Source organism: Nanorana parkeri, unplaced genomic scaffold, assembly GCF_000935625.1.
Source record: "Nanorana parkeri isolate BGI_ZX_2015 unplaced genomic scaffold, ASM93562v1 scaffold21, whole genome shotgun sequence".
Taxonomy (NCBI): domain Eukaryota; kingdom Metazoa; phylum Chordata; class Amphibia; order Anura; family Dicroglossidae; genus Nanorana; species Nanorana parkeri.
In genome coordinates this window covers 3,317,607-3,332,699 of record NW_017306289.1, presented here as the reverse complement: position 1 = coordinate 3,332,699, position 15,093 = coordinate 3,317,607, and the positions used below count along the sequence as shown (strand labels likewise).

Genomic DNA, 15,093 nt, shown 5'->3' with positions numbered 1-15,093 from the left:
ATAACTGGAAATTTACTGTACTATGTTTTGGGATGACAATAAAAAAATCCTTATCTTTTTCTGTAATGGTTAGTTCTAGCAGTTCTATGAAGACCAGGTTTAAAGTCCGACTCCAGACGCAAACAACCCTTGCAGTGCCCCCCACCGAAGGGTTATTAGGTCTATTATGATCATTAGGTCTAGGGGGATTCAAATACCTTGCGACATAAAAATCTGCAATGCCATCATAGGTTGTACTCATGGACATCTGTCTTTTTTCAACCTAACTATGTAACATTTTATTCCATTTTTGTATTTTTTTTTGTCTGAAGCTGGGATTTAGCTCTGGTATTACGTTATGAGAAGGCTGAGAAGCTGACAGTTCCATCATGAGGTCTTCTATAGTGAAATCTGCGCTGAGCACATCGCACAGTTGAAGTCTGCACCACCCAGCGGCCGGCAGGGAGGAGCGTGCACGTCTATAGGGATGCCGGGGATGTGCTCGCTCACATGACGCTCGGGCTCAGAGCTGCTCTGGCCGGAACAGCAGTACAGTGACTGGGGCAGACCCTTGCCGTGCACAGCTATACCCTGCTACAGTAGCGCTCACCATGGCGGTGGAGGAGGAGGGGATCCGGGTCTTCCAGAGCGTGAGGATCAAGATCGGTGAGTAAAAGCCGGCTGGCTCTTCTCAATGGAATGCATTCATAGCCTTCGATCTCATAGATGGCATCGAGTGCCCGGTGTCTGGAACATCCTCATCGCACAAAGTTTTCTGTTATCCCATGCTGAGTGGTCAGTGTCATTGCTGTATTGCTGCTGAGCCACATGGACCAGCAGATCGATCAGATCACTTCCAGCATCTCTGATCTTGGCCCCATGCTGGGTACATGCTGTGATGCCAAGGGGTGCTGACCATGATAACCAATGCGGCTTTTATCTGTTCTCCAAATGCAATTCATCTGTGTTATGCCACCAGATGCTGGCTGTTATCAGTAGAAGGTAGTAGATGACATGGCAAAGTCCACCCATGACCTGGATGCCACTGAGTCACTAGAAGCTGATCAGGGCATCTGCCTATCAGACTAGAGCAGCATGACTTGGAACATGCAGATAGCTCTTCTTATCAAGCAGTAGATTCTGTAGTTCCAAGTTGACATTCATTTTGTTCAGGATGTGTGGGTGATCTGTCTTTGGGAGCTGCCTTGTGTGAGAGAAACTGAATTTTTTTTTTTTGCCCATGTCTATGTGATTTGCCTTCTGGCAAAACCTCTCCCTGGACAGCAACGTCTTTTTTTTTAGCGCAACAAAGCTTTCATTCTTTCCCAGTGGAAAATCTTTGTAAAGCAAGGCCCACAGTGACTTGAATGCAAACTCAAGGCGGCTTGTTGCTTCTCAAAGATCTTGAGAGTTGAGCATGCATTTAAAAGAAAAAAAGAACAGATTTTGGTTGTGCTTCAATTTTTGGATCGGTATTGTAATGTGGCGGTCGGAAGCTAAACCCTGTACTTCTAGTCTACGAGAGCGGTGTTAGATGCAATGGTCCTCATCAAGCTAGACATCCTTTGTACACGGTGTATCTGAAATTCATACATGTGCCAAAGACAGTGCATTGATTCACCCAGCTTGGCACTACGACTAATCCACTGGCACTTGTGAAACAACTTTCTAGCATCTATGTAGTGCTTTAAGTGCATGTAAATCCTGATGATGAACTTCTCTTGTTTGCTCCCTTTTGGTCTTTAAAACACACCATTGAAACAGTTTTGTTACATCTGTTCTATAAGTGCAAAACATATCTGTTGATCCTGCCAGGAGTCCCCCTGAGCTAAATGTCCTGTGTTCTTTTTCCCATGCTGCACTCTTATCGGTTACATTATTCCTAGCTGTCTTCAAGAACTACAGAACTACTCATCCCCTTTATCTAATAAGAAAAGGAAGGGAGGGGGGTGTTATGTAGCCCTGTGCTCGAAAGATGCATTACAGTAAATGTCACCCTGGAGCAGGAAGTTTGTTAATGGAAGGATCAATAGGTGAAAACGAAGGAAGACTAATGCAGCCACCACATCTGAGGATTGACAAGCTGTGATATATTACATTTTTGTTCTTGGGTTTAAGTGCACTTTAAAGCAGAACTCTGGGAGGAAACAAATCTTAACCCTTGCAGTTGGTCTTTCCTTGCACTGCAAGGGTTAAGTGTTCGTTTGTGTCCAGGTTAACAAAAAAAAGTTTTACTGACCCAAAACTTGGGATCCGGCTGGCTGTGACAGCGCTTCCTCCAGCCTGTCTCCTTCTTCGCTGCAGCGATGATATGTCCCTCGGTGTCCTCACATCATGTGATGACTTGAGGATTCTTAAACCACTGCAGCGAAGGGGGAGAGAGGCTGCAGGGACCGGCCTATGGTGCTGGCCGGCTCCGAGGATCAAGTAAGTATAACTTTTTTTTTTAACCTAGAAATAAACAAGCACTTAACCCTTGCAGTGCAGGGATAGACCCGCTGCAAGGATTAATATTTTTTTATCCCCAGTTTGCTTAAGAACCACACTGCTCCTTTGAAATTCTTTTCTTTCTTTTGAGTGCTTTTCTTTTAATGAAAATGATGGCTACTTTTTTTTTTCCTTCTTTTAACTTTACAAAAGTTGTGATTAGCAAAAAGCATAAAAGGAAATTTGTGGGCTAATTCACACCAAGCGCAGAGCAGGTGCAGAACAGTTACAGAACGGATCAAAACTGCGTCCAATGTATTCCAATGGTATTTTGGGCTCCAGTTCACACCACAGCGTTCAGTTCCAGAGCATGTAGAAAAACTGCAGCATGCCCTATTTTTTTCTGCTGCGTTTTCAAAAACGCACGCAAACGCCCTGGGATGCACTAAAAGCCCATTTTAGACTAAAAAAACTGCCCGCAACGTGTCAAAAATGTGGCAAAAACGAGGCAAAACACACTGCACTGCACGTGCAGAAACTCATGCAGATCTGGTCTGCATTTGGTTTGAAAAAGCCATGTGACAGTGGCTTAGTATAATTTCTTTTTTTCTTTTTTTACATCACAACTGAGAGGCTTTCTCACAAGCAGGCAGAGAAACCAAACAGTTTGGTTGTGGTTTTCTATCAAGTGTCAGATCAGATGAGAAATTATTTCACTTATAGGTGGGGTCATGCTTAGGTAAACCACAACATCCCGATTTTTTTAATACCTTCGCAGTTCGGTTTTTAGCTAGTAATATAGTCAAAAGCTTATTAGTAGACACCTAGGTGGCCCTTTAGACCAGTTAGCCTGATAGGATTTTTAGCAAATTTAACCCCAATACAGCCACTACAGCGGCACAATAAAATCTCCATAGAATGGCAGCTTACATTATATATCATATGACTGATTTTCCTTCCACACTACCCAGTAGCAAATGTGGTGAATCCAATATAATTTGACCATCATGAGTGTTAAATTCTGAACAAGGGCCAGATACTGGCACATTAGGTTTAAAGAGCTAAACTAACGGTATTCAGGCCGTTTTAAAGTGAACCTGTCACAAGAGAAATAGGGTGCTGCTGTTGCCATCTTTCTAAAATGCTAGTTTCCTGACTGTGCCTTGCTTCAATGCTTTAGACACTGACCCAAAAACAAGCATGAAGCAAATCTATTCTTTTTTCAGATCAGTGAATCACCCAGGCAATTAGTATTCTTAGTAGGAGGTCAGCCGAAGCAGCCCGCTTTTTTCTACCATGATGGGCTGATTTAATCTCATGCTACTGGGTGGTGTAAAGTAAACTCGTCAGAAACTTGGTCTATAGAAATGTATCTTATGTGAAGTTCCCATTAAAACAGTCAGTAGATCTGGAAATACAGGTGGTGAAACTCTCATGGAGATCTTTACTTTTCATGTAGAAATCATGCCTGGCATTAACACCTCCTGAGCATACTTGATGGTCCTTTAAAGTGATGGGTGGCTTTTGTTGACCAGTTGAAATGCTCTCTAGGTGAGGTGCAGGACTGACCATGACTGAAGGGTCAAGTTTTAAATATAACTCCATCTACCCTATATTTCTGAATGCCCTAATCATAAAAAAAAGTTGACACATGGCTTCTACTAAGAGTACCTTCTGTTTCTGCATGTTTGCATTGTATGCTGTTTATGACAGGTCTGCATTAATCTCTTGTCAGTAATTACCTTACTTGCAGCACGTTGAAGTAAGTGTGGTGCAAATGAGGTCATTTTCAACAAGTGGATAATTGCGCATGAGATTAAAATTACCTTTGTATTTTTAGCCCTAAATAACTTAAGCTGCTGACATGATCACTCTTTATATGGATTCTTTGAAGCTGTTGAATCTTGTTGGTTTTTAGAAGTTTATTAGGAAACAATCTGACACGAAAGAACCTCCTTTCACCAAGACACAGAATTAAGGTTTTCCACTGGTCGTTGGACAGCGTGCCCTATAGGCAGTCATTTGTTTCATCTCGCATCAGAGTTTTCTTTGGGGTGGTTGGTGTATATGTTATCTATATCTTTTAGATTGTAAGCTCTCACGGGCAGGGTCCTCCTTACCATCTTGTCTTGTTTTGTATAGCATCTGTAATGTCTTCTTTATATTGTAAATTACTACACAAACTGTTGGCACTATATAAATCCTGTAAACTAATAATGATATTTGTCATGTATGTCTTATCAAAATCCCCCATATTAGACTATATATTCTCACCAGGTGTAGCACACCTAAATTATTTTTCCAGTTGGATATATTGTCAGTCGTTTTGCTGTAGCCTTTTAGAGATCAGAGTTTAAAATGATGCCTCTCCCTTTACCACACAACGTGCTGGTCATCTGCATGTGAATGATGCTTTATGGTTGAAATACATAATAAAATACAATGTGCATCTCCAACAGTAATGGTCAAAAGGAGGAAATCATTGTCAGTTTGTTTTGTTCACTTGCACTTACCATCCACTTATGTTTAATGAGTCAATAATGATTTGAGCTATTTCTGTTTGTTTATATGAAACTAAGAAGAATTGCTAGTGTCTGGATTCATTGTATTCACTGCAGAGAAGACTGCATAGCTGTGTGCTGTTTTGGGATATTAGGAGTGAGAGTGACCATACGTGGCCTCGTTCCCCTAGGGGAGTAATGCCTACTGTTGTTCTCATTAAGACATCTGCTTTTCTGTGGCATTAGGTTTGCATTTCCTACCAGTTAATAGAAATGTGCAAATCAAAATTAAAAAGTAGGTTTAGCTAATGGGCAGTATAAGAGACAGATAAACTAGAACGTCCTTTGAAATACATCTTTGTTGTTCCATGTATGTGCATGCCCCCTTACCATGGAAAAAGTTTGCTGGTGGGGCTACCATTAAATTACCATTAAATTACTTAGGCCTGGTTCACACCTGGGCGTTTTACAGCGCATTCCTACGCTCTGTAAAACGCTCAACATGTGAAAACCAATAATTGCCTATGGGCATGGTTCCCACCTGGGCGTTTTACAGCGCGTAGGAACGCACTGCAAAACGCCCTACGCCCAAAAAAGTACAGGAGCTTCTTTGGGGCGTAATTGCCGCGCGTATCCATTGGGATACAGCCAGGTAGCCCTCGGAAATGCACGTTTGCCGCGTGTTTTTTACCGCGAATTGACAAACGCGCAAACGCGCATATTCGATACGCCTAGGTGTGAACCCAGCCTAAAGGCTGAGTTTACCTTTTGGACCATGTTTCATGTTACACCCATATTCAGGGTATAACATGAAACATTGTCTCATTGCAACCCCTCCCTCCACCCACTCTGCCTTTAAAGTTACGGTTAGCAGTTAATTTTCACAGCACATAAAGTAGATTTAGCACCTGTCATACATGGTAATGAAAAATAGGCACCAGCTAATTTTCATGTTACAAAGACATGCAATTCTAAAGTTGCCAGATAATTCTTCATCAATGAACTCAGGGTTCCTTCTGACCATGCATGTTCTGCATGAAAACGGTTGCCACCATGTGATGTATACACATAACCTTCACGGTTTGAGATGAGGAAGTCAGTGGTAGAAAGGAAATTGCTTCACCTAGCCATCGTAAAATCTCATATACTGTAAAACATTTTGATCTCACTCGGGAACTTACATCTCCAAATATTATCTCATACAAGTAAGGTCAGATGAAGCAGGGTACTAAATCTAAGGAGGATAACCTTGGAAGAGGGTCTTCTTCTGAGGGCAGCACCTATATAGCTGTAGACTTCTACAACACTTTTTTTTAGGGATTAGCATAATAATTATAAAGCAAATATCTTTAAAAATATTTAAAAATGCTGCGTGTTATTATGAAATGTTTATACCCTGATTTCGGGCTGTGTCTATCACAGAAATTGTGATTTCAGTTGTTTTAAAATTGTGTATTAGCACACCAGTCGAAATCCTTTCCTTTTGTGAAGCTTCCATTTAAGGTCTTGATTCCAGTAAGGTTAGCTAAGATGGCTCAATGACCCACAAACAGTCAGAGGCACTGCTCAAACATTTCCCAGCAAGCGGCCCTGAATCTTTATATGTTACATAGTTACATAGTCAGGTTGAAAAAAGAAACAAATCCATCAAGTTCAACCTATGTGCCTCTTTTAGGGCTGGGCAAGGATTCTGATGGATGCCAACCTTATCTAGAGGTGCTTTAGGATGCAGCCTACTATAACTGCACTGACCACAGGTACAATTTAAACCAGTGCTGAAAGATATATGTAAGTTGATTATGGTAAATTCCATTTGAAAATGCTTTCTGAGGTCTTGGAACAAGTACTGTATGTAGTAAATGAAGTTAAAGTGACATCTGGCCAAGTGATCTAAAAACTTCAGGGACAGAATGAAATTTTGGTAGTCACTGGATCAACATGATGGTTAGGCAACCAGCATTTTCAGAAGGCATGGTCGGCAATAGCGACTTTTATGTAAGTTTCCTTTTAGTTAGCTTTCCATATAATCATCAAGCTAATGACACAAGAAGCACAGATAAAAAAACGAGCTTAACCAGTTCCAGCTATGGCCAGTGTAAGTTATTAAAGCCTGTCCCACTTCAAACAAAATGGAGAACTCTGTTTTAGCTGGAACTGTTGAATGTGCTTTTCCAATGATTTCAAATTCATCAGATTAGGGGTGTTTGTGGAACTAAAGTAGAATTATGGTCTCCCATTTAACAAAAACATGTGACGTAACACTTAATTATAAGTACATCTGCACTTAAAGTTTTCTCTTATTCCCACAAAGTCTTGAGCCTGTTATTGCAGTTCCCTTATATGCCTTTCTGTGATAATGTGGCAACAATGCTGCACTGCTCCTGAATTCAGAGCAGAGTTGCCACTGGAATGTAGGTTGTGCCTACCTGCACTACAGTGGAATGAGAAGATGTTACAGGGGGTGTTGCTATCATCATAGTCATAGTCACAGCTTATTTACAAGCCTGTAGCTTGTCAATCATCACCTTACCACATCTAGTCCTACCCATTGCTTTCTAGATTGACAGCACTGCCTCTGTTTCTGAAACCCTCCCACTACGAGCTGCAGTGTCTGGGAGGGAAGCATGTGAGACACATAAATAAACAATTTGACTCAGTCAGGGAAGACAAAGGAAGTGTTTTGTTTATTTTATGAGGCTTGTGCATCACATATAACTGGATTTGGGACTTGTTTAGACCGACAGCAAATATGTAGTTGTTTTTTTATTTTTAGTAATAAACCTTATCAAACGTCAAGAGAATGCTATTGGCACATTTGTTAAGCAGTTGAATAAACCCAACATAACCACCTGTCCCAGAAGTTTGGGATATGTGCCATATATATGTGAAAGAATATGTATCAATTATCACAGTGAATATTACCTTGATACACTGATGAGGAAATATTTTTTTCCCTCTTTGTTCTTTTTTTTTAATCGCTTATGCATACCACATAACACACTTGTTTTGTTTACTCTGTGGTAAGGTCCACCCACTTTTCAGTGGTTTTATTCTGTTATTTTTTCCTTTACACTAGAAAGGGTGGAGTGCTTGCAAGGAAGTGGTGGTAATTCTGTTCTACAAAAACCCACTTGACGTTTGCCTGCTTTGATTACGTGCTGTGAAGTTTGGCATGACATTCAGTTTATGGTTAAACTTTAACATATTTATTGGCTGCCTGACTTTTGCAGGTATTCAGTAAAACAAAAAAAACACTACCTACACCCTACTGCTATCTGTAGCTGCATTTTACTGCATGGGAGACTGAAGTGACATTGAAAAGCCAATTGTGTGAACTTAAAAAACACTCTTACTCAGAGCAAATGAAAAGGCTGTGAGGCACTGGCAATAAGTCATTAGTAACGTTAGTTTACTATCTTGGTTTTGAGAACTGTTCAGTTCTCCTGCAACCCATAGTAACCACTTGAACTGTCACATTTTTTTTTAGCAATTAGAGCTAACTACATTTTTGTGACCTGCTTGCATGATTTTATCAGGGCTAGAGATACCCCAGGAGCCAGGTAGCCAATGCAGCCTAAAAATTACTCGCCACCTGGCTTCCTCATTAGCCGGGAAGCCGGGCGGTGTTTAAAGATTCGCTACCCGATTAGCAGGGAAGCTGTCCCCAATGCGTCTCGTCACTAGGTGGCGAGAAAGCATGGAGCAAGCTTTCTGGCCAATTACAGTCATTACATGCTGCCCGGCTTCCTGATTGGCACGAGGGAGCATGGAGCTAGCTTCCCGGCCAATCAGGAAGCCAGGCAGGGTGTAATGACTCGCTGCCCGTCTTTCTGATACCAGAAGTATCGGGGCTGGGCATCGGAGCATTTGGGCGAGTACGAGTACTTGCCCAAATACTCAACATCAACACCGATACCGATACTAGTATCGGTATCGGTGCATCCCTAGTTGTAAGGTGTATGGCCACCTTAAACCTGGCCATACACCTATAGATTATCTGCAGATTTTCTATGATCAGATGGAAAACGTGCAACAGATTCCTCCATCTACGCTAAACTGTGTGGATGGAGGAATCTCCCACTGGGCCAAGCTTCAGTATCTTGCTAATCGGCCCCGCTGGCTCTCAAAATACCTGAACAATCTGACTGGATGCAGGCATTGCTGCACTTTTTCTATCTCACCATAGCAAATCTGCAGATAATCTATAGGTGTATGGCCAGCTTTACACTGGCAAGGGTGCTAACAATGGTCAGCTTTTAATCATTTGTGTAAAACCTTTATACCAAAAGGATAAAGAAATATAAAAATAAATTGCTGTAACTCACGGTATACTGAGCTTTGGGTGACGGGAGGACGCTAGTTTGTGTCCTCCCGTTACCCTTAGGAGAACTATGGGGAAAAGCCCTGACCCCATAGTTCTCCTTTAACACCGCGGATGTCATTCTCTATTTGTACATATACAATTAAAATCAAGAGAATATGTATACATGTGCAATATGCCATTAAAATTAGCCCCTTTTAAATCACGAACTGCCTCATTGTCCCATCTATATCACCTTTTAACAATACATAGATCTTAGTAAGTGTCACAGACCATGATTTTTTAATAGGGATGCACTGAAATGAAATTATTAGACCAAAACCGAAAACAAAATAAAATACATTTGTCAGGCCCAAGCCAAAAATTATTATTTTTTACAACCTTTTTAAAATGTTTTAATTATTTTATTTTTATTTATTTTACTTTACTATAGGGGGCTCTAAGGAAATATCAGGGGTCTAAACAGACCCCTGATATTTCTCTTTTAAAATAGCAAAAGAGATTGCGGACACAGAGTCCTAAATCTCTTTTTCTAAAGCCCTAGTTATGAATGAACAGGAAGCCTCTATACTGAGTGCTCCTGTCTATTCATAAACTGTGGAGATGGGTATCAGTTACTATGTCCACAATCATGAATGAATAGGAAGTGATGTAGAGCACTTCCTGTTCATTTATAACTGGGGACACGCTCTCCATCCTGACTGCTCCACCTGTCACAGGAGGCCAAGCGGGATGGTGCGGGAGGAGAGCTCGTCCTCCTGTGACAGCTGACAGCTCTCTCCTCCCTGCACCACCCTGCTCGGCATCCTGAGGGCTGTCTCCTCCCCGCATTGCCCTGCTCGACATCCTGAGAGCTGTCTCCTCCCCGCACCATCCCACTTGGCTTCCTGAAAGCTTCTCTCCTTTCCGCTGGGCACCGTTCTGTGTCCCCTCCGATCCGAGCTGCCCCTGCCGACACAGTTGGGGAGGAGCAGTGGGCATCAGAGGGTACACAGACCGGCACCCTGCAGGGAGGAGAGAAGCTAGAAATGCACTGAATTTTTGGCCATTTTGGTACAATTGGCATGTTGCCCATAGTACTGTTTTTGAGCAAAATGTTTCGGTGGGTGAAATTTTGGTGCATCCCTAATTTTCAACATATTTTACATGGGTTAATCTCAACACGTTTCACTGATAATTCTACTTCCTCAGGAACACAGCAAAATAATTCTCATGTAATGTTTAAAAGATCATGGAGCCACATAGAATAAGACTTCTGCTAAAAATCGTTCCAATGGCATGGAGCTCCCCTCAACTCTCCCAGTATTGTGAGAGTGTTTATTTAATCCTGCTAGGAGTTACTGGAGAATTTTATCAGCAAGTACCCACACAGTCTAATACGGTCCAAGTCTCAAAGGAGACAGTATTCTCGTTCACAACTAGATCAGTAATGACATGATCCAATCTCAAGGTTGATCTGATGAGCTGATCTTACGTTGGTGGTACAGCGTCAAGGGTGGAACAGGAGAGCCCACTTCCCATCCGCCACTTAGTGATGGCTAAATATTTACTCATAATTTTTTACTCTGGACAGGGACTCTATCTTGCTACTATGTGTATGATAAGCTGCACTTTGCTCATGTGTTAAAACCCTTCTACTTCTAATAGAAATAGATTCAAACAGCCTGGAAGATGACTATAGAAAACTTGTCAGTTATGCAGTTTTGCTTGTAATCTAGTACTATGACTCCCAAACTACTCTCAAACCAAATGAATCCTTCTACAGCCAGCATACATATCTACAGCAGAGCAGTTTAGGTACAACAAACAACACTGGACTTCCTTTTTAAAACATTTTTTTCAGGAAGCTTCCCTTGGGGTCCTTCCTTGAATCATCTGTTTTCTTTTTGTCGGAAGTACTAAATGAAGATAGGAAACAGAAAGGAGTTCCTTGTTACTAAACTTCTCAAACTAGCAGGACAGTACAGTCTGAGTGTATCAGTCAGGAGAATTGTAGAAGCTATCTGCAAACTTGTACCTTCATTTCCACATAGGGCTGGTTCACACCATAGCATTGTGCTAAAGGCACGGTACCCATGCGTTTAGCACACACTGTTGCACAGCGCCATGAGTCTAGTGACACAAGGCTGTGTAACCACCAACAAACAAAATACAAATCTGACATTTTCAGCTGCAAGAGATGATAAAAGACTTGGATTAGACGTAAATTAAGTAGACTTTGTGGCTGGTCACCTTGTTCCTAAAATAGCATTAACCTCTCTCTGATTGATTTTGTTGCTTAGAGCTGTTCTTTATTTTTTCATTAAAATAATGGACTTAAATGTTTATGACTATGCTGAAAATACTATGCAAGATTTTAAAAGCTTGGGTTATTGACCAATTGAACCGAGTTTTACAAGCTTGGCACTGTGGCTTCCCCTTGATGGTTTAAGAGAGCAGGCACAGTAAGTATGTTTCTTGCGCAAGGTCACCTGTCTGACTTTTTATAGTAAAGACATTCAATAGAAATAATGCTGAGGGTGCATTGTGATACACCATTTTAAAAATCAAAGGAAGTGCAACGCTGATGTAACTGTCTGGTAAACGTGCCCATTCTAATTGATTCATTAGTTTTCCCCTGTTTAGCGCTTTGATGAATGCTTTTGCCAATTTAAGCTTGAAGAAATCAATATTCATTTCAAGTGGAGATAAGACTGTGTGCTTTATATAGTGCCAGAGGAGTGGTGATGCTATTAGGCCAATTGCCTTTGGTTAAGAGCTCTGCTATCATTAAGTGACCTTCGCCAAGGTGTTAAGATTCTCCATGAAAATCTTGTATATGTTCACATAAACAGTGCATTTAATGAAGAAAAATGTGCTTGGATTATTGGGATTAAATAAAAAAATAAATAAAAACATATGTGAACAAAAAGAAGTCTCGAAGAAAAAAACATCACAATATTACCGAGAAAGCTGAAGCAAGGAAAAATCAATTTTTGGGTAATTTAAGATTTCATTCTGCCATTGCTGATTAGCCAGAAGTCAAAACACAGGGGTCCATTTTTAAGGCAGAAGCCATACAGCAGAAAAAAGACTGCATATTAAACATAACATACAGCAGTGTGTTTTACAATTGTACATTGCACACTGCTTGCTTTGGGATTCCAAAGCAATCGGAGAGCCAGTGTTGCACCTAGCATATCTGGCACCCAGGGTGGATCATTTTTTAACGTCCGTCCCCACCCCATACATCTAAAATATTTTTAGTAATAATCATGAGATTAAATTACATGCATGCTGGGGTAGGAGAAGAAAGGGAGGAGGGACACCTTAAAAGGACCAAGAAGAAAAATGTGATGTGCTGCTTGCCAAACACCTGAAGGCATGTCCAATAGCCCCCCAACATAGCAGCATCAGTGGTCTGTGGCAGACTGAGGTTGCAATAAGAACCCCCACTACCCACATTGCTGGTCATTTGCAGGCCTAGATTGTAATAATACTTACATGCTGCTGCTCTGCTTCCTCTACTCATTGGCTGGGGCTATACTGCTACTCTTCTGGGGCGAAGATCACACTGCCTGACAGTCCTGGCTACTTTGGGTGTTGGAACGCAGAGTGTTCCAACATCCGGCACACTCGTGCCACTCCACTGTACCAGGCATAGACTCCCCCCCCCCCATTCCCCCAGAAACACCACAGGGGAGAGCAATCAAAATTATTTGGGGGAAAAACAGGAGAGGAGCCCGGTCATGTGACCTGTCAAAGTCAGGTGGCCAACCTCTCCTCCAATCACAGAGTTCTCCCTTCTATGTTAAGCAGAGAGAACTGCATGACACACCACAGGCTACACATCATATCCTGCAGCTCATAAATGGGCTGTCAAATGCAGGCCGTCTCTCTGAGTAACTTTGCAGTGTATAGCATGTATAAATAGGCCCCTCTGTTTTTGCTGCACTTTTAAAATCTGTAATAGAAAGATAAACCTCTGAAATATAGAGATAAATAATTCTGAGCTCTAGAGCCAGCTCTGTGCCTGAACATTGCAGCTAATGAGGTACATTTTTCAAAACTGGCGTAGTTGTCCATTGCAACCAGTCAGCTTCCCTCTTTCATTTTCAAGGCTTAACTGAACAACCTAAAGAGAGAAGCTGATTTGTTGCCATGGGTAACTGCTCCAGATTATGTTTGCTCCTGTTTTGATAAATTCCTCCCAATATATTCAGAATGGCTATGCTAGAAAATTCTCCTTCAAATCAAAATATTTACATGATTTGTATAAAGAAAGCTGTACTACTAGAAGTATGGAGGCTGCTAATGCTAACCTTTGGTAGTCTGATTGTCATGCTGACTCACAGTGTATTTCCAGCCAAAAAGTTCTTTGTTTTGGTTTTGGATTGAGTGGGACTCTTTTCACAAGATTTCCCCTCACTGCCCCAGTGACAAGGGTTTCAGTACACAGGAAACGAGGGAAAATCCACAACTGTGACACAGACTACAAGAAAAAGCTGTCTGGAGTTCTAACCTTTTCCTACTCTGCTGTGGTTTTAGATGTTTTTAGTAAAGGCAACTACTTTTATTTGTTAAAGTGATGCAGTTCTTAATATTTAACAAAAAACTGAATGTTATAATAAAAAAAAGTTTAAACCCGTCCATCCCTAGGCATTGCACGGAATGCAGTATGATTAAGGTACCAACATTATACGAAATGTTTCAACATCTCCAATTTATTTTGATGGATATCTGCACTGAAAAACATATGTAGGCTGCCAATGCTGATTGCCTTTTGAAAATGCTAGTTACCTGACTGCCCCAGGCCTCAATACATGCTAAATTACTGACAGAACAAGTATGTCACCAGGAAGTCACAACACCTGCCTATTTGTTTTGGATCAATGACTCAGAATGTAAAGGAAACACCAAAGTGCAACCCCAACCATTTTCCAAAAGTGCAACCCCTCCAAAATCCAAACCAGACCTTTATCCCTGATGGGGGTCTGGCACACTCAAAAATATTGAAAATGGGATTCTCCTTCACATCAGAATTCCTACTTTTCACATGAAACCCCCCCTTTACATCAGAAGACCACCTTTACATGAGGAGCCTACTTCACAGCATGACCCCCCCCTTTTACATCAGAGTCCTCCTTATAGTAGAAGCCCCCTTTCACATTAGAGTCCCCTCCTTTAACATCAGAAGCCCCCATTTACATCACAAGCCCTCTTTCGTATCAAGAGCCCATGACATCAGGAGCCCCCCCATTACATTAGAGTCTGCCTTTCATATCAGAGTTTCCTCGACCATCAGAAACGTGCCAGCACCAAAGAAAGGCATGATGCTATAAGAAAATTTTGTTGCACCCCTGAGTAAGTCATGAGGCACTCCAGGGTGCCATGGCACCCTGGTTGATAAGGGCCGCTCTAATAAAGTCCCAGACTGGAAGTGAAGGAAAACCGCCAATAGCAACACAGGCAGAAATATATGGTTGACTTCTCAAAACATGTTATTTGCAGAGGAACTGATTGTCCCACTCTGTGGCAGAAACTACCGCCGGGGCACCGGGGCCTGTGGCTGTGGGGGGGCCCATTGGGGTCCAGTCCTGGGCTCCCCCACAGCCTCAGTGGGGTCCGGTCCTGATTTTTTTGGCAGTGCACGGTCCCGGTGTTTGAACACCGGGGCCCCACACTGCCGACGGGCTTCTCAGTGAGGGGGAGGGTCCTGTGACTCACCTCCCGGCCGCGTCCATAGTAACATGCAGCGGGAGGGGAGTCACAGGAGGCGTGTGTGTGTCACAAGCCCCGCCCCCTGCAGTGCTCACATCGAAACTCCCTGGCTGCGGTCCTCTGGCTGGGTAAGTCCGGGCACCGGGGGGGGGGGGGGGAGGGTGG

General features: G+C 42.1%; 1 protein-coding gene across 1 annotated transcript in view; it reads left to right on the top strand.

The window, feature by feature from the left end:
* The first annotated feature begins 503 nt into the window (after positions 1 to 503).
* Positions 504 to 15,093, top strand: part of RASA3 (RAS p21 protein activator 3) — a 187,907-nt gene continuing 173,317 nt past the window's right edge. Inside the window, exon 1 of the mRNA XM_018563032.1 lies at positions 504 to 645. Coding sequence (XP_018418534.1) covers positions 591 to 645 — 55 coding nt within the window. The 5' untranslated portion in view covers positions 504 to 590. The remainder of the gene's footprint in view (positions 646 to 15,093) is intronic.